This window comes from Myotis daubentonii, chromosome 5 (genome assembly GCF_963259705.1).
Source record: "Myotis daubentonii chromosome 5, mMyoDau2.1, whole genome shotgun sequence".
NCBI classification, from domain to species: Eukaryota; Metazoa; Chordata; class Mammalia; order Chiroptera; family Vespertilionidae; genus Myotis; species Myotis daubentonii.
In genome coordinates, this window is record NC_081844.1 from 23,153,137 (window position 1) to 23,173,418 (window position 20,282).

The following is a 20,282-nucleotide window of genomic DNA, read 5'->3' on the forward strand; positions in this document are numbered from 1 at the left end:
TGGTGCTAAAGCTGATGCCCTAGACCAGCGGCCGCCAACCTTTCGGACCTCAAGGACCACCAGTGGTCTGCGGACCACCAGTTGGCGACCGCTGCCCTATGCCCCTTCGAGAAGCCCAGGCGAGACCCAGGCTGACACCATGTGCTGCAGCTCATTCTCTGCAGAGAAACAGGCTCACGGGGTGATCAGGAGGGAAGACATGTGTTCTAAGTCTGAGCTCATGGGGACCTTCTTGAAGTCACTCCGAGTGACCCCATCAGCTCGGGCCTTCTTCAGCGTCTTTGTGCTGCGACCCTCCTTGGCCAACTGGGAAGACCTTCTCAGAGGAAGCTTATAAATGCATAAGATAAAATGCCCAGGATTGCAGGAACACCCATTATACTGAAACATGGTGATCAGAATATTTTTTAAATGGTGATCTAATGACGAATGCACTTCTTCATTAACATAGTAAACACAGTTTAGTTGAAGGTTTAATAAGCATCGAGATTTTGAAGCGATGATGAGGGCAGACTGAACTGTGAGGTCCCTGCCGCCTCTACCATGCACGAGGCAAGTATTTGCTTTGTGTTGCTAATGCTGCCGGGGTTTGCTGTTTGCTTGCCAGATGGAAGGAAATGCTCAAGTCCACTCAGTAGCTGGCAAAGGGTAAAGAGGCAATCACCTGCATTACTGGGAGATGAAGTCCAGTGAGTGGGTTCTAAACTGCATTTGGGGGGGGGGGGGAAGGAAATGGAGTGCAGCAGAAGGACAGGGCACGTGACAGGGGCCGACACTCATTTCGTTTCGGTGTCCATATGCACGTCTGAGCGCTGGGCTCCACTGCCAAATGCATTTCTCACTGTGGGTCGCAGCGTCAACGGTTTGAACGCCATGGACTTGGCCCGTCTGGAGATCAGTGGCCTTACTTCTAAAACGGGTCATTTCCAGGGATGGCTGAGTACGTGCACGCCTTGCACATAGTAAGTCAACATGTGCCGGGCGTCACGGGTGTTACTTGGCAAGTGCAAGAACGTTTAAGTAGAGTCCGTGGGCACTGGAAGGATGCTCAAGCCACCACTGGGGTGGGGGTCTTGGTGCCAGGTGGGCGTGCCACCACCCAGCACCCAGTGCCCCTCACGGCTTCCCCCCAACCCACAACTCCAGCCCTAAAGCTGTACTTACCAGAATCCCAAAAGCCATGACTTTGAGCAGACACTCCAGAGAAAAGAGGGAGGTGAAGACGATGTTGAACACCCTCAGAGCATTTTCATAAGCAGACGAGGCCCCGTAGAACTAGAGCAGGAAGAGGGAAGGGCGTCGGGGTCAGTGGGCGGCAGGGTCTGGGGAGGCGGCTCTGTGGCTGTCCTAACCGGGGCCAGACAGGACTCACACTTGGGGTCCCTGTTGACCCCCTGTGGAGCCAACTCCAGGCAAGCTCTTCACCTCAAAACAAAGACTCCTGTCGTAGATCCTGGGACAGCCTGGTGGGTGGGGCTAGAGGATGTCTAAAGCAGGCTCTCTGCAGGAATCTTTGTTTTCCCAGATCTCCTTTTAATTCCCACCTGCCTGCTCCCAGGAGACACTCCTCCACCAAGTCTGACAACATTCCCAGCCCCAAAGAGTTTCCTGGCATCCCTTCCCAGTCGGTCATAGCCCCAGAGGTAACCGCTCTTCTGACTCCTTGGGAAATATTCTTGACCAACTATTTAATCAGACTTGAATCTATCACCTTTAGACCTAACCATCAGGTTACAGGACATTCGGCAGATGGAGGGAGAAGTTACAGCCTGGACCCCTCCCCGCACCCCCCCCCCCCCCCCCCGCCCCGAGGAAACCAATGTATCCAGAGCTGGAACTCTTTTCATTCGGCTCATCTGTTTCTCCAAAAAATCAAGAGTGTGGGGGAGAAAAGGGTATGGATGGGGAGCACAGAAGTTTAAAAGACAAAAACTGGAGGACATGTGTGGTCATTTAGATCTTGGTTCAAAAAACAACTCACCGTAAAAGACATTTTGGGGACAATTTAATATGGCTCTTAGAGAATTATCACTCATCTTCTCAAGCGAAAGAACATGTCGGAAAATCTTCTTTTTAAGAAATGCATATTGAAGAACTTAAGGGTGAAACAGTGTGGTGTTTATAATTAAAAATTTTCTTTTTATTGATTTCAGAGAGGAAGGGAGAAAAAGTGAGAAACAGAATCATTGATCGGTAGTCCGCAACTCAAGCATGTGCCCTGACTGGGAATCGAACTGTGACCTCCTGGTTCATAGGTGGCTGCTCAACCACTGAGCAATGCCAGCTGATGTGGTGTTTATAATGTAAATTACTTAAAAAACAGCCGTAACCGGTTTGGCTCAGTGGATAGAGCTTCGGCCTGCGGACTGAAAGGTCCCGGGTTCGATTCCGGTCAAGGGCATGTACCTTGGTTGCGGGCACATCCCCAGTAGGGGGTGTGCAGGAGGCAGCTGATTGATGTTTCTCTCTCATCGATGTTTCTCACTCTCTATCCCTCTCCCTTCCTCTCTGTAAAAAATCAATAAAATATATTAAAAAAACAAAAACAAAAAAAACCATAGACGAATTGTCCAGAACAGGCAAATCCACAGAGACAGAAGGCAGACTGGTGGTTGCCAGGCGCTGGGGGAGGGCATGGGGAGTGACTACCAGTGGGGATGGGTTTTCTTTAGGGGGATGGAAATGTTTTGGGAGTTGATGGAGGTAGCGGCTGAACAACAGGGTGAATATACTAAATGTCACTGGATTGTACACTTCGAAATGGTGAATATTATGTTATGTGTATATCACCTCAATCAAAAAAATTGCAAAAAAATAGATGAAGGTGACATAGTAAAGTGTTTCAGGTGGGGAACTATGGGTGATGGAGACTGGGTGTCCCTGAGGCCTGGACACTCAGGGCGTGGCCCAGGGGTGCGGGTGGAAATGCCGAGCCCCGGGCCCACCACAGACCTGCCGAACCAGCATCTGCTGTTAACCAGGTCCCCAGTGATCCGTGAGCACATTGCAATCGGAGAAACGCTGTGCTCTACTACCCACCCCTCTTCTGTTGGTTTAAAACTGTTCATCATCATAACAGTGAAAAAATAAAAGAAGCTGCTTATTGAGAGGGTTTTTGAGTGAAAACAGGCACAGATTTTGCACCAGTTCAATAATTTGCAGCTCAATTTATTGAGTGTTTTTGGAGTGTCGAGAAATGTGCTAACGTCTTTGCCTGAACTTTCTCACTCACTCCTCCTCTCCCAGGGTGGAGGGAGGGCAGGGAGGGAGGAAGGCGCTAGTATTAACACCCCCATTGTATTGACAGGGAAACTGAGGCCCTGAAGTGTCATGGGTCACTGTGCAAGGTTAAACAATGAGTTAAATGGCAGCCCTGGACTCAAATCCAGGCCTTTGGTCTCCGAAGCACAAATAGATTCTGACTTTTCACCTCAAAGAGGCTCCATGGCCCTGAGTGTGGCAAGGTCCTTACCTGTCCCTCCGTCCTCATGCCACTCATCAAACATTTAGCAAGGGCCTCTTGTTCCCTCTGAGCCAGACCTCACTGAACCCTAGGAATTCAGGGGTGACCAGGACTTGTCTGGCCTCTCGGAGCTGGGGAGGGAGACTGTCGGGCAACCCACACTGATGTTAGGGCATGGGAGGTAACTGTAGGATGCTGGCAAAGATGGGCACCTGGTGCAGCCTGGGGAGATCAGGGAGGGCTTCCTGGAGGAAGGGCTACGCAGGTGTCCCCGGAAGGAGCTGACCAGATGGATGGTGGGAAGTGTGCGTTAGGTGGAGGGAACAGCTGGGGCACAGGCTGGGTGGTAACAGTGCGGTCTGCCTGGGGGACCCACAGCAGAGGGTTCCATTTTGCTGGGGGAGGGCAGGTCTGAGGGGCAGGGATGCCGCCAGTTGAACCGCGCCAGGGGGCTCACCTTCATCATGAGCACGATGGTGTTGAGGGCGATCATGGCCATGATGGTGTACTCGAAAGGCGGGGACACCACGAACTGCCACATGCGGTACTGGAAGCTCTGCTTGTTCTGGGGCATGTGCCGGGTGAGCGGCTTGGCGCTGATGGCGAAGTCAATGCAGGCCCTCTGCGGGGAGAGGCCGGAGGTGTGAGAGCAGGCGGAGCACAGCGCCGGACACTGAACACCTCCCCGTAACTCGGCACGGCTCTCGGGTACACCTGCCCCCCGCCAGCACCCCTGGACTCCCGTCAGCTCCCACGACGGCTCTCCTCTCCCACCAGCCATGGCTCCCTGAGAAGCTGCCATCTGCCGGAACTGGCACTGACACGTCCCCTGTTATCTCATGGACTCCGCTTAGCAGACACGGGAAGCGGGTACCATTAATCGCTCCACTTTGCAGACGAGGAAAATAGAGGCTCAGAGAGGTTAAGCCACTTGCCTGAGGTGGCACAGCTGTAAACTGAACCAAACCCAAATTTAAGCTAAAGTTTCACTTTGAAGCTCAACCGTTCTTTCCTACTGAACACCCTGCTTCTCTTCCTCTCGGAGGCAGGTGTAGAGAGAGGAGTCATGGTCATGACGTCTTAGGTGTCAACAGAGAGAGGAAGGACACATTCTAAATCCTCCACCTCACCTGGATGATTCGAGGAGGACAAAGGACCATGTCTATCCACTCTGGTGTGCTGGGCCTTCATTCATAAATATTCACCACCTCTCCCTGGGGGACATTATACTGCCCCGCCCCTCTGACATCACACGTGGATGAGTGACTCACTCGGGCTAATGAAACGTGAGCAGAGGTGACTTGTGCCACTTTTAGTCCCAAGCCTCAAGAGTTGGACGGTGGTTTGCTATACATACTCTCTTTTTTATCTGAAGCATCTTGGAGGGAACGTGGATAATGGTGACATGGAGCAGAGCCATGTGGACATGCAAAGTAAGCAAGAAATCACCCCCGTTATGGCTATCTGGCACTGAGATCTCAGGGATGCTTGTTACTGAACTGACTGACACATACACCTTCTGTCTGATGTATTTTCCTCTGAAAACCCCAGGAAGGGCTGCCCTGCAGACGGGGTTCTGCTGGAAGAATGCTGCGGGTCCCTCCCCACCTGCCCCCAGAAGCTGGTTTCTGTGTCTATGTATGTATGTGGGGAGGGGAGGGTGGAGAGTGTCCACTTTTAAATGGGGGATGCAACTGGAAAGCGGCACCTCATTTTTCTCCAGGCTGTATTCCTCCATCATCTTGTCTCCCTGCTCCTGAAAGGTGATGATGATCAAGGCCACAAAGATATTGACGAAGAAGAAGGGGAACACGACAAAGTAGACGACGTAGAAGATGGACATCTCCATGCGGTACCCGGGGCTGGGACCCTGGTTCTCAAAGGTGGCATCCACGGAGTGCTTGAGAACCCTTGCGGGGGGAGGGGGCGGGGGCGAGTGGGACAAGGGAACAGGAATGGAGAGAAATATTAAGAGAAAGTGGACAAGAAAGAAAAGCAATCACTGTTTCCTGACTCCAGTTACCATGGTTACTTTATGAAGCCATTGGCTTTCCACCTCCTCCGTCTGTGGGGAGTGTTAACAACCATGCCGGTGACTTTTGCCACCATGCATGTCAAGCCTGTGATGTGCCAGAAGCGATGTTCAACGGTTTATTTATTTTCCCAGCAACCCTCTCAGGGAGGGTCTTACTGGCTCCATTTTGCACACAAGGAAACGAAGGGCTGGCAATTTAAAGTGACCCGGCGAAGATCACCCACTCTGACGTGGCCGAGTTGGGATTTGAAACCAGGAGTGAGTAGGGGGCATGGAGGCAGGTGTGTGTGTGTGAGTGAGTGTGTGTGTTTGTGTGTGTGTGAGTGTGTGTGTGTGAGTGAGTGTGTGTGTGAGTGAGTGTGTGTGTGTGTGTGTGTGTGAGCACAGGAGGAGAGGAGCTGTGGAGGTGCAATGGGGATGCACGGGAGAGGGTGTGCACAGCTGTTCTGCACAGTGCAGAGGCTGCGCACAGCTCAGGGCTCTGTATCAAGGGGGTGCCGTTCGCACTGCAGACGTGATAGATCTGTGCATTCGCGATGACAGCTCTTGGGCAAGTAGCCATGAAGGGCCTTCTTGGAGCAAAGTCACTAAATACACTGCAAACGGTTTTCTGACAGATGGGAGAGCAGTCTGTGGAGGAAGGGGCATCTTTAAATATTTCACCCAAAGGTGCCTCCTGGGCTAGCACTGGCCCACGTGTGTGGGTGCCGAGTGTGTGCGTGGGGGAGCAGAGACGTGCGGGTTGGCATGGCTGCTGAGAGGAGGCAGGTGAGGGTGCTGAGGGCACACGCTGGCATCTCCGGCCTCCACCTGGAGCTTCCGAGATCTGGGGTGGGGGGAGGGGAAGCTGGACGAGGGCGAGGACAGCGAGGCGCTTGCCGTGGGCACAAATAAGGGAGTGCCAACATCCTCCATAACCAAGATAAGTGGTATTTCACTCCAATATTTTAATACGTCCGAACGAACGCTCCCAAGCCCACGATGAACAACACCCAGACTGTACATGAAGACAGGCTCTGGCCCGCACGTGCGGTTCGGCCTCGCCGTCTCACCAGGCCCGGCCCCTTGGAGGGAAGGGCCCCGCAGTCAGGCCTGGACCGTGCCCGGTCCACAGCCCTTCTCAGAGCTTTGCGTTCACCAGCACAGAGAGGGTGGCGAGGGCGTGACTGCAGCCCCTACGCTAAGTGAGGGCTGGACTTCTGCCCCTAGAAGCCCAACCACACATGGAGGTCAATGTGCTGGTGACAGGCCCTCCCCCGCCCCCCCACACCCCCGCCCCGGGCATCTAGCAGGCTCCCCATCTTGGGGAGTCAGGAGCAAACCGCCCCTCCCAGATCTTTCTCAGCCCTGGGCTCTCAGCCCCTCTCCTCTCCTGCCCCCCGGGCCCGAGCTCCGCCCGTGGGCTCTCAGGCCAGGCGCTTACTGTGGCCAGCCTTCTCCCGTGGACACGGTGAAGAGGGTCAGCAGGGCCCACAGCACGTTGTCGTAATGGAACTCATACTTCTTCCACTCTCGGTCCCGGGCCTTCACCTCGTTCTTCTCATACAGCAGGTACTTGCCCCTGACACAGAAACGGGCCGTTAGCGGGAGGAAGGGGGCCCGGGACACTTGTCTTTGGCTCCTGGAGACAGGAGGAGGGGGAAGAGGGGCCCCCTGCCCACACTGCCTCTCCCTCAGCCCCGAGGCAGCGACACGCCCTCTGGCTCCCTGGGGGGGTGTGCCCTTGGAGACCAGCCCGCGATGATGCCGATGCCGATGCCCTGCGACCTGCGGGAGAGCCGACTGAGTCTAGCGCTCTCTTCCAGCTCGAAACTCTCGTCTCAGATTTGGGGGGTTCAGAGCAGGGAGAGAGACAGGCACAGTTCTGGGCCCATCAGGCCAGCGGGGGTGGTGGCTGCTCCTTTTCGGGGCCGGAGTCAGGGCTGAGCTCCAGACTCCTAGCCAAATGCCAGGGATCCTTCCAGCCCCGGGAAACAGACACCAAACAACAGCATCTGCCGGGCCAGCGGCAGCGGCAGCGGCAGCACTCAGGGTGCTTGTTAATGAGGCGCCGCCTTCCCACCGTGAGGCCCACAGTCCCCACAGCCAGGAAGTTCTGGAAACCAAAGCCCTGCTCCTAACTCAGGGGTGGGCACGTTACGGTCCCGGGACCAAATCTGGACCAGTTTCTGTACGGCCCACACACTAAGAAGAGTGTTTTTTTGTTTTTTATCTTCTTAAATGGTTGAAAACAAATCATTCCTGACACGTAAAAATTATACAAAATTCAAATTTTAGTGCCCTAGCCGGTTTGGCTCAGTGGACAGAGTGCTGGCCTGCAGACTGAAGGGTCCCGGGTTCAATCTGGACAAGGGCACATGCCCAGACAGTCGGCTTGATCCCCAGTGGGGGGCACGCAGGAGGCAGCTGATCCACGATCTCTCTCATCATTGGTGTTTCTATTTCTCTCTCCCTCTCCCTTTCTCTCTGAAATCAATAAAAACAAATAAGAAAATTATTGCCCTAACCAGTTTGGCTCAGTGGATAGAGCGTCGGCCTGTGGACTCAAGGGTCCCAGGTTCGATTCCGGTCAAGGGCATGTACCTTGGTTGCGGGCACATCCCCAGTGGGAGATGTGCAGGAGGCAGCTGATCGATGTTTCTCTCTCATCGATGTTTCTAACTCTATCCCTCTCCCTTCCTCTCTGTAAAAAAATCAATAAAATGTATTTTTAAAAAAAGAGAAAATTACTAAAAAAAAATTCGAATGTTAGTTTCCAGAGATAAATTTTTCCCAGAAAACGGCCATGTCCATTCGTTTCCCTGCTGTCGCCGCTTCTGGCTGCACCGAGCCCTCGAGACGGAGGCCGGGACCCCAACCGCCTCTCCTGCCCGGCCCTTGACAAGGGCGTCCCCGCCCCGATCTCACTCTGACCCAACCGGATGCGAGGCTCTGGATACTTGTTATTTATCCCAATTGGTGCAAATAGGTACACGTTTCCGGACAGAAACACTGTTTGAGAACAGGGCTGCTCTGGCCCAGCGGAGGGTGCTAGGCCTGTGCGGACATGCACTAGGCAACCCTTCTGAAACCTCCCATCAAAACATTCTGATCTGAAGCGCATCTGCCTGTCAAGGCTTCAAATAAGGGAACGCGGACGTGTATTACTATCCTCACTTGACAAAGCCGGTGGCTAAAAAGTTAAGCAGCTGGTTTATGGTGCATCCCGGAGGGACAGACAGAGACTTAAATTCCAGAACCGTTTTTCCCTACCCAGACCCCGGCGGCTTCAATCAGGTCCCTCCCCACGCCCAGCACGGCAGCTTCCAGGCCCGAGACTGAGAGCGCTGCCTCTGCTACCTCCCCCCCCACCTCCCGCCCCGACAGCCCCCAAGGGGACGCCTCGGAGAGCGGAGACCCACCGACAGTCTTTCTCGAACTCCTTGGACTCATCAGTGCAGTGGAAGAACTTGCCCTTGAACAGCTGCACGGCCACCACAGCAAAGATGAACATGAACAGCATGTAGACGATGAGGATGTTGAAGACGTTCTTGAGAGAATTCACCACGCAGTCGAACACGGCCTGAGGGGTGGGGTGGAGAGGGGGTGTGAGGGGCTGGGCCGGCCTCGCCTCCGCCCCACGACCCCCGAGCATTGCCACTCCTCCCATTTTACAGACCAGGACGCGAGCCAAGCGAAGGCCACCCGTTCTGAGAAGGACCCAATCCTGTTTCTATGCACCTACAGGGCCCCTCCTCAACTCCTGGAACCGCTCCTCTGAGCCCCTCCGAGCTACGTGCTCGGCCTTCAGGGCAAAGGGCAAGGTCCCCAATGGAGAGATCATTTCCTGTCACTTTTGTGTCCCTGCCCCACGCTGTTCCATCCTCATCAGCTGCAGTTCTGGGTCCGAGAGAGGACTTGCTGTGCCCCAGAGGCTCTGCCCTGAGCATGATGGAACCCTCCATCAATCCCCGGAGAAGGTGGGGGTCCTGGTCTGGGGTGCCCCCCACCGCTCTGCTTCCTATCACATTGGGTCCTAACGGCGAGTGGGCACCACGGATGGCCGGACCGGCTGGAATGACAGGCTGGTGTGGCCAGCTCTCCCCCGGGGGGAGTCCGTGCATGGCTTTCACCGGGGCTGTGACTCAGAAAACGGCAGAGAACCGGTGAAGGAATGCTGCTGGGATCCCCCGCATCTCAGTGCAAGCGCACGTTCACATTCAAAGGGCAGCCACGTGTCATCTCTGGTAACATTCCTCAACATAGCGGCATGCGTATCAGAATCGATGAGGGGCACCCCCTGGAGATATCAGGCATCCCCGAGGAGCCCAGCACCAAGTACCACTGAACTGCGTGGTAACACAGTTACTCCCGCTCCAATTCCCCTTCGATCCTTGCTGGGGGTGGGGGTGGGGTGGGGGAAGGAGAGTCTTCCTTAGTTGCTACTTTTCCTTTTAACCAAGAAAGAGCAGCATCTGCGTTCAAAGCCTTTGTCAGACAACAGTGTTCGGCTGGATTGTCAGAGCAGCATCTGAAGTTGGTTGAACAGGTACTTAGTGTTCCCTTCGGTACACAGTGGGCTCTGGTTTTCCAACGTGAGAAACTGGACATAGCACGTCCTTGTAAAATAAATCCACGTGAGTAAAAGACAACGTGACTGGACTTGCACACGAAGAGACAATGCCCTCCCTCAGGCGGCGCCTACACTGCAAAGATGTGCTCAAGTGGCGAGGTTTCGTTTCTTTTCTTCATTTTGGACGATACGCTTTCGGGGAAAGCTGGGTCACGAGATTTTGGAACAGGATATACTGGAGCCCAGGACAGGTCGGTGATAAGTCAAAGGTTATGAGGGACCAGACACCCAGTGTATGGGTCATACCCCGTTTTATCCACAGGACGCCTTCACGTGAATTAGAAAAAGGGAGCCCCGGCCGGTTTGGCTCAGTGGGGAGAGCGTCGGCCTTTGGACTGAAGGGTCCCTGGTTCGATTCCGGCCAAGGGCACATGCCTGGGTTGTGGGCTCGATCCCCAGTAGGGGGCATGCAGAAGGCAGCCGATCAATGATTTCTCTCATCATTGATGTTTCTCTCTCTCTTTCCCTCTCCCTTCCTCTCTGAAGTCAATAAAAATATATTCTTAAAAAAGAAAATAAGAAAAAGGATTCCGACCCTCCCACAGGGAGATGTTTCATCTAATGGAAAATTGTCATGATACTGTTCATGGGTTGTGTTAGAGCAACCAGTTTACTGCCACCTGCTGGAAAGTGGTGGTAATACAAATATCCGTATATAATGGCCCTGTTATCAGCACCCCCTTCAATGTCGCATCCTTGGGCAGTGTGCACCCTGCCCACCTGCACAGGCAACCCTGCCAGGCCTCCCGCACGCCCAGCCTCACCTTGAGCTTTGGCAACCGCTTGATGGTTTTAAGAGGTCGTAGCACCCGGAGGACGCGGAGGGATTTGATTGTGTTGATGTCCTTTCCTTTGCTGTTGCCGCTGTGGAGGGAGTGAGGGTGGGGAGAAGGGAAGAGAGGGGGCGGAGGTCAGGCTGGGTGGTGGGTGGCCCACAGCTCCGCGCGAGCCCACCCTGGCGCCCTACCCCTGCTGGGCGGGGCTGGAGAGCCCGGGAGCAGATGGCCTTTTGTGGTTCTGGGTCAGGCTTGTTGAAGTCCCCTCACCATCTGCCCGGGCCGAGCAGCTGCCTGCGGTGGCCTCAGGCCCCGCCCAGGGGAGCCGGCTGCCCCGGGTTCTCTTTGGAGGTGGCCTTGGCAAGCTTTCAGAAAATAAGATTTTTTTCACCCTTCCAACAGGATTTAGGAAATGCTGAAGGCGGCCCTCAAACCAACACCCCTACTCCCAATATTCCCTGAGTCCAGGGTTTGTCCACTGGGTGTGAGCCTTAGCAGCGTAGACTCTGGGGACGCCTTGACACCCTTAGCCAACCAGGACTCGGGCGCCCAAGGAGGACACTGGGTGCGGCCACCAGAGGCTTGTGAATGGCACACACCACCCACCCAGTCGCCCAAGCCAGAAACCTGCGAGTCACGTCCAACTTCCTGTCCTCCATCCCCACCCCCAGTGGGCCGCCCTCCTCCACATCTCCACCATCTGCCCCAGGCCACCGGCTTAGGTTGGACCCCCATTACCCATCCCCGCCCCCTCCCCTGTCTCTCTCTTCTGCCACCCCTTCTGCACTCAGTGGTCAAAGCCAATGACCACCTCCCCCTCCTGCTCAGAATCCCCCTGGAGCATCTGAATTCCGAGAAGTGTGGCGTTCAAGGCTCTTTGAAATCTCATCCAACTTACCTTAACCTTTGCATTCCCAATGCTGCACATCCCACCCCCTGCCACACGCTTGCCTCTGTCAGCTTTTGCACATGCTGTTCCCGCTGCTGGGAATGCCCTCCCTGCCCTTCTCCAGCCACAGGACCACGAAGCCCTGAAGGTCAGGGTTAGGCCCCCCCCCCCCCCTCCCAGCTGCCTCTGGGTTTGCCAGACCCCAGTGCTGTTTCAGAACCATCTTTCTGTCTTTGCTTTTGGCTTTAGACGAACATTTCTCAAAGGCTTAAGCTGCGATTTATTCTTCTCTGTGTTCATTTCCCCTGTAGTCTTGTGTTTTTGTCTCAGCGCCCAGCATACATCTGGCCTGTGGTTTCGGGACACATGTGGATTCAGATCAGAGTTCTTTGGGACGGGGTGTCAGTCTCCTAGCAACCATCTTCCTATCACAGAGCTTTCCCACAGACCCCACCACGGTGTGTCTGAGTATCCAGGTGCAAGAGCGTCATTCCTCACACCATTTGCGTTTTTAGAGCTCCCTCTCGCCTTTTTCAGGGAATAAAGGGAACTGGACATCTCTTATGCCCCAGGATTCAGCAGCCTGAACATGTGTTTCTCTCTCTCTGCCTTTTTAAAATGTTTTATTTTTTTATTTTTATTGATTTTACAGAGAAGGGAGAGGGAGAGAGAGACAGAAACATCAATGATGAGAATCACTGATCGGCTGCCTCCTGCACGCCCCCTACTGGGGATCGCGCCCGTCACCTGGGCATGTGCCCTTGATGGAGTCAAACCAGTGACCTCCTGGTTCATGGGTCCACACCCAACCACTGAGCCACATCGGCCGGACCACGTGTTTTCTCTCTTAAACCAAAGTCACCATTATTGCCTCAAGGCTGAGCCCCTATAGTGTGTGAATGGTTGACATGGGGGACACGCTTCCTGGAGTGCATCTGCTCATCTGAAAGCGACTCCATGGCCCTTGTGGGGGCCCCTCTTCCAGGAGACACCCCGCCCCCGGGTGAGGCTGAGAAACCTCCTGTGACTCAGGCGCCGAGTGGCGTGTCCCTGGCAGCTGGGCTCCGGGGCAGGCTGATCAAGGCGTTCTTCCAGAGAACGACGCGGTTTTGGAACCACTTTGCTGGGCGTGTGGACACACCTGGGGGAGGGGCTTTCTCCTCTCAGAGCCCAAGTCCAGCTGTTTGGCCTGCTCCCCCTTCTCACCGGGGAGGTGGACACTCTCAGTCCTCGGGTAACTACCACCCAGGCCAAAGGCCGTATCGCAACCAGACCCCGGGAGGTTCCCCCCCACCTCCTGTTCTCCACCCAGAACTGAGCTAACGGTGGTCATGGTGGGAGGCAGCGGCCAAGACCCCTCAGGGCTCCTCCTCTCCGGGAGCAGGCTGAGGGGGTCTCTGGTCACTGCAAGCGACAGGACAGCAGCACGGACACAGGCCGTGGGAACAGGCCCAGAACCAACACGGCTGCACCAGAGCATGGAGAACGAGAGGCAGACGAGAGAGAGAGAGAGAGAGAGAGAGAGAGAGAGAGAGAGAGAGAGAGAGAGACTTTACCGTGTACTGCTCCTGGTGAGGTGGCGTCGGAGGGAGAGACAGATCGTAAGCGGCCTCAGAAGAGAGAACACAGAACACGCACATACACGCACACACACCTGAGAACCCCTGCCCCGCCCGACACCAGAGGGCAGCTCAGGCCCGCGGCTCTGGCTGATGTCCATCCTTCCATCAGGGAGCCCCCCCGCGCGGCCCCCTGCGCTCGGCAGGCCCCTGGCACCGCCCAAGGACACCAAGAAGCCAAATTTCCAAGTAGCAGGGCAGCCAGGGGGTCACCGAGGACCAGAGGCGAGCCTGCCACCGAAGGTCACTGCCAAGAGCTGGAGAAACAGCCCTTCTCCAGAGGTGCTGGCGCCGGGAGGCCTCGGGACGCCGGCGAGGTCCCGCGCCTTGGAGCTGGGGGTCCTGGGTTTAGATCCCAGCTCTGCTCTCACTAGCATCCTCGTCTGTAAAACAGGCATCGGGGACCCTGGTGCTCAGCGGGCAGGAGCTACGCTCCCGGCTTTATCCCCTTCGTCACGGGGTGACATGAAGGGCAACTCCGAGTCCTCTAAGAAAACGCGGGCCTGGAGATGAGCCCCTGGCCTCCTGCAGCCCTCCCTCCAGGACCGCAGAGCCGGCTGAGAAAAACTCGGCCGCCAGCAGAACGGGGGGTGGGGGGGGGGATGGGGGTGGGGGGGTGGGGGGGGACACACCCCACCGCCAAGCAGATCCTCTAGAGCCGCGGTTCTCAACCTTTGGGTCGCGAACAATGAAAATACATCCTGCATATCAGATATTTACATGACGATTCATAACAGTAGCAACATTACCGTTATGAAGTAGCAACGAAAATAACTGTATGGTTGGGGGTCACCATAACATGAGGAACTGTATTAAAGGGTCGCGGCATTAGGAAGGTTGAGAACCAGTGCTCTAGAGAATGTGCCACCCATAACCCCTTAGGAAGTGCTATTAAAAAAAAAAAAAAAAAAAAAAAAAAGCCCAAACCGGTTTGGCTCAGTGGATAGAGCGTCGGCCTGCGGACTGAAAGGTCCCAGGTTCGGTTCCGGTCAGGGGCGTGTACCTGGGTTGTCGGCACTTCCCCAGTGGGAGTGCAGGAGGCAGCTGATCGATGTTTCTCTCTCATTGATGTTTCTAACTCTCTATCTCTCTCTCTTCCTCTCTGTAAAAAATCAATAAAATGTATTTAAAAAAAAAAGGCTTAAATGCCTACACATGCTCCCATTGGGTTTCTTCTCCCCCCACCCTGTCCCATGAGCTCAGTGGCTCTCAAACCTCAAAGTAGGAATTGCTGCACACACAGAAGTGTGTAGACTCTCCTTTATGGATTAGGAGGAGTCAATCGTTGGCAGTGATTTTTACTAAACATGCTGACTGTGCGTGCAACGTGCGACTCGTCTGAATGCCTCTGCATCTCCCTGCAGGAAGATGGTAGCTTTACGCCCGTTTTCCAGAGGAGGAGGCCGAGGCCCAGGGAGGGAGAGCGACTTGCCCCAGGCCATCTGGGTGGGGAGCAGCAGGCTGAGATTTAAACCCAGGTGTGTACGTCTTGCACTCTAATCTTCTTTCTGTTTCAGCGCACGCAAGAAAAAAATAACGCCTTCAAGGGGGAGGGGGCCTGTTTTGACAATGGGGATTAAAAAAGTGGCAGCCTGAGGGCTCCTTCTTTGGTTTCCTGGCAGTTCAGCCCCTCGGCATGCAGGAGCGGCTTGATCAAGGCGCTCCACCAGTTGTGCCGGGCTGCCCTGACGGAGGAGTGGCAGCACCAGATGGACTCTTGGCAGTGAGGGCAGGATCGTGATCTGCCAGCTGCTGAGAAATGTCAGTTGCCCGCCTCGATGCATGGGCACGGAGCATGATATTAGTTAGGCGTGATGGCTCATGAGATGGCGCGTTAATGTGGTCACATGGACATGGCACACGGTCAGTGGATGGAGCAGGGTGCACACACAGGCATTTGGGCAAGGTGCAGGAGGGTGGAGCCTGTCAGGAGAGCTTCGACACACCCCTTGGGGGACCACAGGGATCGTTTTCATATCGCGACGGGGCCACAGTCACAGCCCCGCAGCAGAATCCTTGCTTCCACCCCGAAAGGCCAGAGCAGCAAGATTCCTTTCCACAAGGAAGGGAACAGCCTCGTGCCTCTTCCCCTGGATTTCTGGGGCCTGTCGGGGCCTCCGGGAACCCAGGCTGCTGGGCTACCAACGGACCGTGCCGACTTCCGAAAGCCCTCGCGATCGGGGTTGGGAGCCGGGCAGCAGCCCTGAGTCTGACCGTGAAACTCGATTCGTGATCTTGCGAGATTCATTTCCTTCCGGGTCTCAGTTTCCTCATCTACGAAATGGGAGCACGAAGAGCTTCCCACAGGGGGTGGTTATGAAGGTGACATACATGGAGGCTGTTTAGTATCGTTATTACCAAGTCGAGTTTCTTGACTTTATGGGGGAACTGAGGCACAAAGAGGCTAATGGACTTGAACATTTAGAGAGAATCAGACATTTGCAGGAACCTTTTTCTAAAACAATAAGGTTAGTCTAATATTTGCAGGGGGTGGAGGTGAGGGGGAGGGCGGGTCTCAGCCTTGTCTCTGAGGGGAGAGGCACACGGGACTAAGAAAGCAAGTTAAAGGACCAGAAAGAAAAGCAGCCAAGGGCTCTGGGGCTGGGCTCTCTTGCTGAGGGCCCCAGAGCAGACTCTACTCCCGCCAAAAGGACATCTATCTGGTGAGAAGAAAGACAGTAAACTAAGTCCTCGTAGAGCAAGAGGCCTTCTTGGGCAAGAAATGCCAGAAACCTGCAGCCAGTGGGAGGATTCTAAAGCTTTTCTGGGGGTGAGGGCTCCTTCGCTAGCTTTTGGGCAACCTGGCCCCGTGGGCATGCAGGAGTGGCTTGATCAAGGTGCTTGGACAGCTGTGCCGGGCCTGCAGCCCTGATGTGCAGGAGTGGCAGCACCAGATGGATTCCTGGCCGTGAGGTAGGAGGGCGTGTCTGGGTCGGGGTCTCAGGGTCTAGCTCTCCCGTCCCTACACCCTTTTTGAACAGGCGCTTCCGTAACTGTCAGCCCTCCCAATACCCCATGAGAGTCCCTGGCATTTGTCAGGATTCCCCTGGCAAAATCTTGCACCCCCCCAGTTCTTGTGATAGCGACGAGCCCACCGAGGCTCACAGGATGGCCTCAGGTCTCTGTCCGGACCCTTTCCTTGCAGAGGGATTAAAAAAAAATTGAATGGGTATTTTCAAGGTCATAAGCTAGCAGGCTGACTCTACAAATATGTTGCCCATGTCTGCAGCCTCATTTAGAATGCCTTCGTATGGCTACATTGGGAAATACAACACAAACAATAAGAACCCCCTCCCCCCGCCCCCCCCCCGCTCCCTGTGGCAGATTCCAGCACAAAGAATCATCTGCTGATTGATTTTTGGTGGAAAAATAACTTGGTTTCTGCAGATGAGGTTGGCTTAGCGGGGAGCCTCTTTCTGGGTCCAGGGAGCCCAGAAACAGCATATTGCAAACTACAGTCTGTCATGGCACAAGCCCTATGGCCGAAAGGTTTGTTTCTGGGCCTTTTGAAGGCCTCCCCTTCCCCAAACTGTGAGGGTCAAGTTCAGGGACAGAGGTGGACACATCAGCTTCACCAGCGGTCAGGGAGGAAGTGCCAGGGTCAGTTGAACAGACATCACTTCTGCTATGCCACACCCAGGGCAAACCCACTACCCAGGGCACAGCTGGCAACCCAGGGCTGTGTGTGAACAGATGGGTGTGACTGACAGGGTCCCCCCCTTCCTGCCACCAAATGGACCCTGGAGCTGCGGGGCAGAGGACATGCTGGGGGGCTTGAGGAGGGGGGACGGGTGCCCGCCTGAGCGGCCGGCCCCTGTCATGAAGACCACTTCCCCGTCAGGACAAGGAGGGTCGGGGTCTCCCGAGGCTGGAGCACATGGTGGAGAGTCTGCCGTCTCCAGGCCACACGCAGGCTAGGCAGGTGGTTGGCTCCCATCCCCAAAAGATATGGGCCAGGGTCGGGGGAGGGAAAGAGAGGAAGAGACAGAGGAAGAGAGATGGGGTGGGGGGAGAAGGAGAGGGAGGAGGGATGGAGGGAGGAGGGGGGAGAGAGATTGAGAGAGTAATAAACAGAGAGAAAAGATAGAAAATGGAAGGAATGGAGGAAGAATGGAAGGAAAGGAAGAGAGAGAGAGAGAGAGAGAGAGAGAGAGAGAGAGAGAGAGAGAGAAAGAGAGGGAGGGAGGGAAAGAAACAGAGAGGAGAGAGGAAGCAAGAAGAGGAAGCAAGAGAGGGAGCCAGAGAGAGAAAAAGGGGGAGGAGAAAGAAGAAAGAGAGAAACAGGAGCAAGGGAGGGAAGGGGATTTGAGAAGGATTCACTCCAGGTTGAGGGCAGTCAAATGTTTGGCTCTTCAGAATTTAAACGTTTTCAGGGCCCACCAAGGTGCCTGCCTGACCCTCATAGGAGCTGATGGAGGGAGGGAGGGTGTATTTCATCACACTCTCACATATCCTGTGTATTATCTTTAAAAATCCCCCCCCATCCCCCTGTCAAGAAACTGGTACTAACTTGATGGGAAACAAATTGTATCTGATTTGTATTAATTTCCATTTGAATCCTTTGCCCATTTATCTATCAAGGGCCAGTGTTTCTTATTGATTTGCAATTGCTTTTGGTATATTAAGGCCATCGACGTGCCTTATTTGTGCTAATTCCCCCATTTGCCGTGCATTTTACTTTCTCATCATCACCACCATCATTATTATCATTACCTACAGAACATCTTAATAGTGTGGCCAAACTTCTTGATTTTTAAAATAATCTCCTCCACTGCTCTAATACTCAAAGAATTACTTATAAAAGAGGGAAGAAGGGGAAGAGGGAGGAGAGGAGGGAGAGAAAGAAAGAGGAAAGAAAGGAACAAGGGTGGAAATAAAGAGCAGAGATAGGAAGATGAGGAGAAAGTAGAAGACAAAGAAAAAAGGGGATGGGAGGCCTGGCTGAGTCAGAAGCGTAATCCGCCTCCTGGCCCTCACGGTACACCCACCGCAGCTCAGGGGCCTCCGACACCGCGTGACCGTCCTCATTCCCCGGGGAGACCCGAGAGCGGGCACTGCAGTCCTTAGATCAGCCATGGGCCCTCACGACAAACCACGGCCTCAGTCTGTTCAGGGCGCCATTCGAGACCCCCCTGCAGATCTGCTGGGAAGGGAGCAGGAAGGCGGGGCGCAGAGGCAGCCCCCGATTGGCCCCTGTGGGGGAGGCAGGTCCCCGAGCCTCGCCTGCTGGGCACGATCCGCTGTGAGGGGCACAGACAGGGACCCCAAGAAGATTCGCTTCTGGATGAGGGGCTGGTCAGGCCTTTCCACCCCGACCCATACGCCTACAACCTGAGGAATGTGCTGCTAAGACTGCCGCCAGGGGCCTAGGCCGGTGATGGCGAACCTATGACACGCGAACTCATTTTTTGTGTTGATTTTTCTTTGTTAAATGGCATTTAAATATATAAAATAAATATCAAAAATATAAGTCTTTGTTTTACTGTGGTTGCAAATATCAAAAAATTTCTATATGTGACACGGCACCAGAGTTACGTTAGGGTTTTTCAAAATGCTGACACGCCGAGCTCAAAAGGTTCGCCATTGCTGGTCTAGGAGCTGGTGGCGGCTCAGCCCGGGTGCTGTCTTGGAGCTGCCCGAGGAAGCATGGCCCTTTAACTAGGCCACGCGCCCCAGGGCCACCAGGAGAAGCGAAAGACACACAAGGGGAGTCACCAAGTCTACAGCTACGGGGCCTTCCCACAGGGTGGGGCCCGAACTCTCATGCACATCTGTTTCCTGGTTGTCGTTTAGGGGCCCCCCACAGAGACATGGAGCAGAAGGAAGATGAGATGTCCGGGCAGGGCTAGTCTACGGGAAGCAGCAGAGCGAGGGCCGCGACTGAGGAGGCAGAAGGTGTGCAGGGGGTCCCTTCTCCTTCCTCCACGGTGGGCGTCATGCAAAAGCCAACCGCAGCTCTTCCCAGTGGCATGCGATGCCTCCCACGACCCAGAGCCCACGCTCCCCATCTCTACACCATGAGACCACGTCCTCTGACCCAGCGGGTGGCCCCAGGCCGGGGGAGGGGACCCAAGAGGCAGGTGGAGGCCCCGAGAAGAGACTTACGTGAAGGCAAAGGCCACCAGCGCCCCACTGACCACTATGAAGTCAAGAATGTTCCAGAGGTCGCGGAAGTAGGCGCCCTGGTGCAGGACGAGCCCCAGGTCAATCATCTACGAGGGCGGAAGAGACAGGGCTCAGGCCGCTCACCCCCACCGTGGGGAGCGGCCCCCACCCTTCCAGGGGCGTGGCCGCCAGTGGGATCACTTCCTCCCGGACGGATGGGGCAGAGGCCAGAGGACCTCGGGGAGGAGTGAGAAGCCCCCACCCATGGGAGCTGGCCCCTCATGAAAGGTAGCGTTCACTTGCTGGTCCTTAGGCCCAAACCTCGGGGTTCCCCTGGACTCCTCTTTGTTTTACACCCCACATTGGATCCCCCAAATCTGCCCATGTCTTGTCACCTTATCTGCTTCCACCCTTACCTGGCCCCCATCATCACTGTCTGGGCCGGCACCACCATCTGTTCCTAGTTCTCTTGGCTCCCACCCATCCTCCCTTCTCTGCTCTGAGCCCTCTATGGCTCCCATCCACCCTGTAGGATCCCTCCAAGCCTGTCCTTCCCACAGACAGCAGAGGGCGCCTGTGAGCACCCCAGTCCAGTCACGACCCTCTGCTCTGAACCCTCTAGGGCTCCCACTCACTTGGGGTAAACGCCAAAAGCCTCCCTGTGGCCACCAAACCCCTGCACGACCTGTCCCTGTCACCTCCCTGCCCTGGTTTTCTCTCCTCCACTCGTTCAGTCTTTCCAATCACACTGGCCTTGCTGCTCCTCAAACACACAGGCGTTTC

The 20,282-nt window shown here is 55.1% G+C and overlaps 1 protein-coding gene across 9 annotated transcripts in view; it reads right to left on the bottom strand.

Annotated features, from left to right (window-relative positions):
* The window catches only part of CACNA1A (calcium voltage-gated channel subunit alpha1 A), a 304,210-nt gene that overhangs the window by 38,115 nt on the left and 245,813 nt on the right, over positions 1 to 20,282 (bottom strand). For all 9 annotated transcript variants that reach the window (XM_059696565.1, XM_059696563.1, XM_059696564.1 and 6 more), the window contains 7 exons: positions 19,500 to 19,606; positions 10,875 to 10,974; positions 8,900 to 9,060; positions 6,922 to 7,059; positions 5,172 to 5,373; positions 3,921 to 4,085; positions 1,165 to 1,275 (listed from right to left, as the gene is read on the bottom strand). In XM_059696565.1, the coding sequence (XP_059552548.1) occupies positions 1,165 to 1,275; positions 3,921 to 4,085; positions 5,172 to 5,373; positions 6,922 to 7,059; positions 8,900 to 9,060; positions 10,875 to 10,974; positions 19,500 to 19,606 (984 nt within the window). The remainder of the gene's footprint in view (positions 1 to 1,164; positions 1,276 to 3,920; positions 4,086 to 5,171; positions 5,374 to 6,921; positions 7,060 to 8,899; positions 9,061 to 10,874; positions 10,975 to 19,499; positions 19,607 to 20,282) is intronic.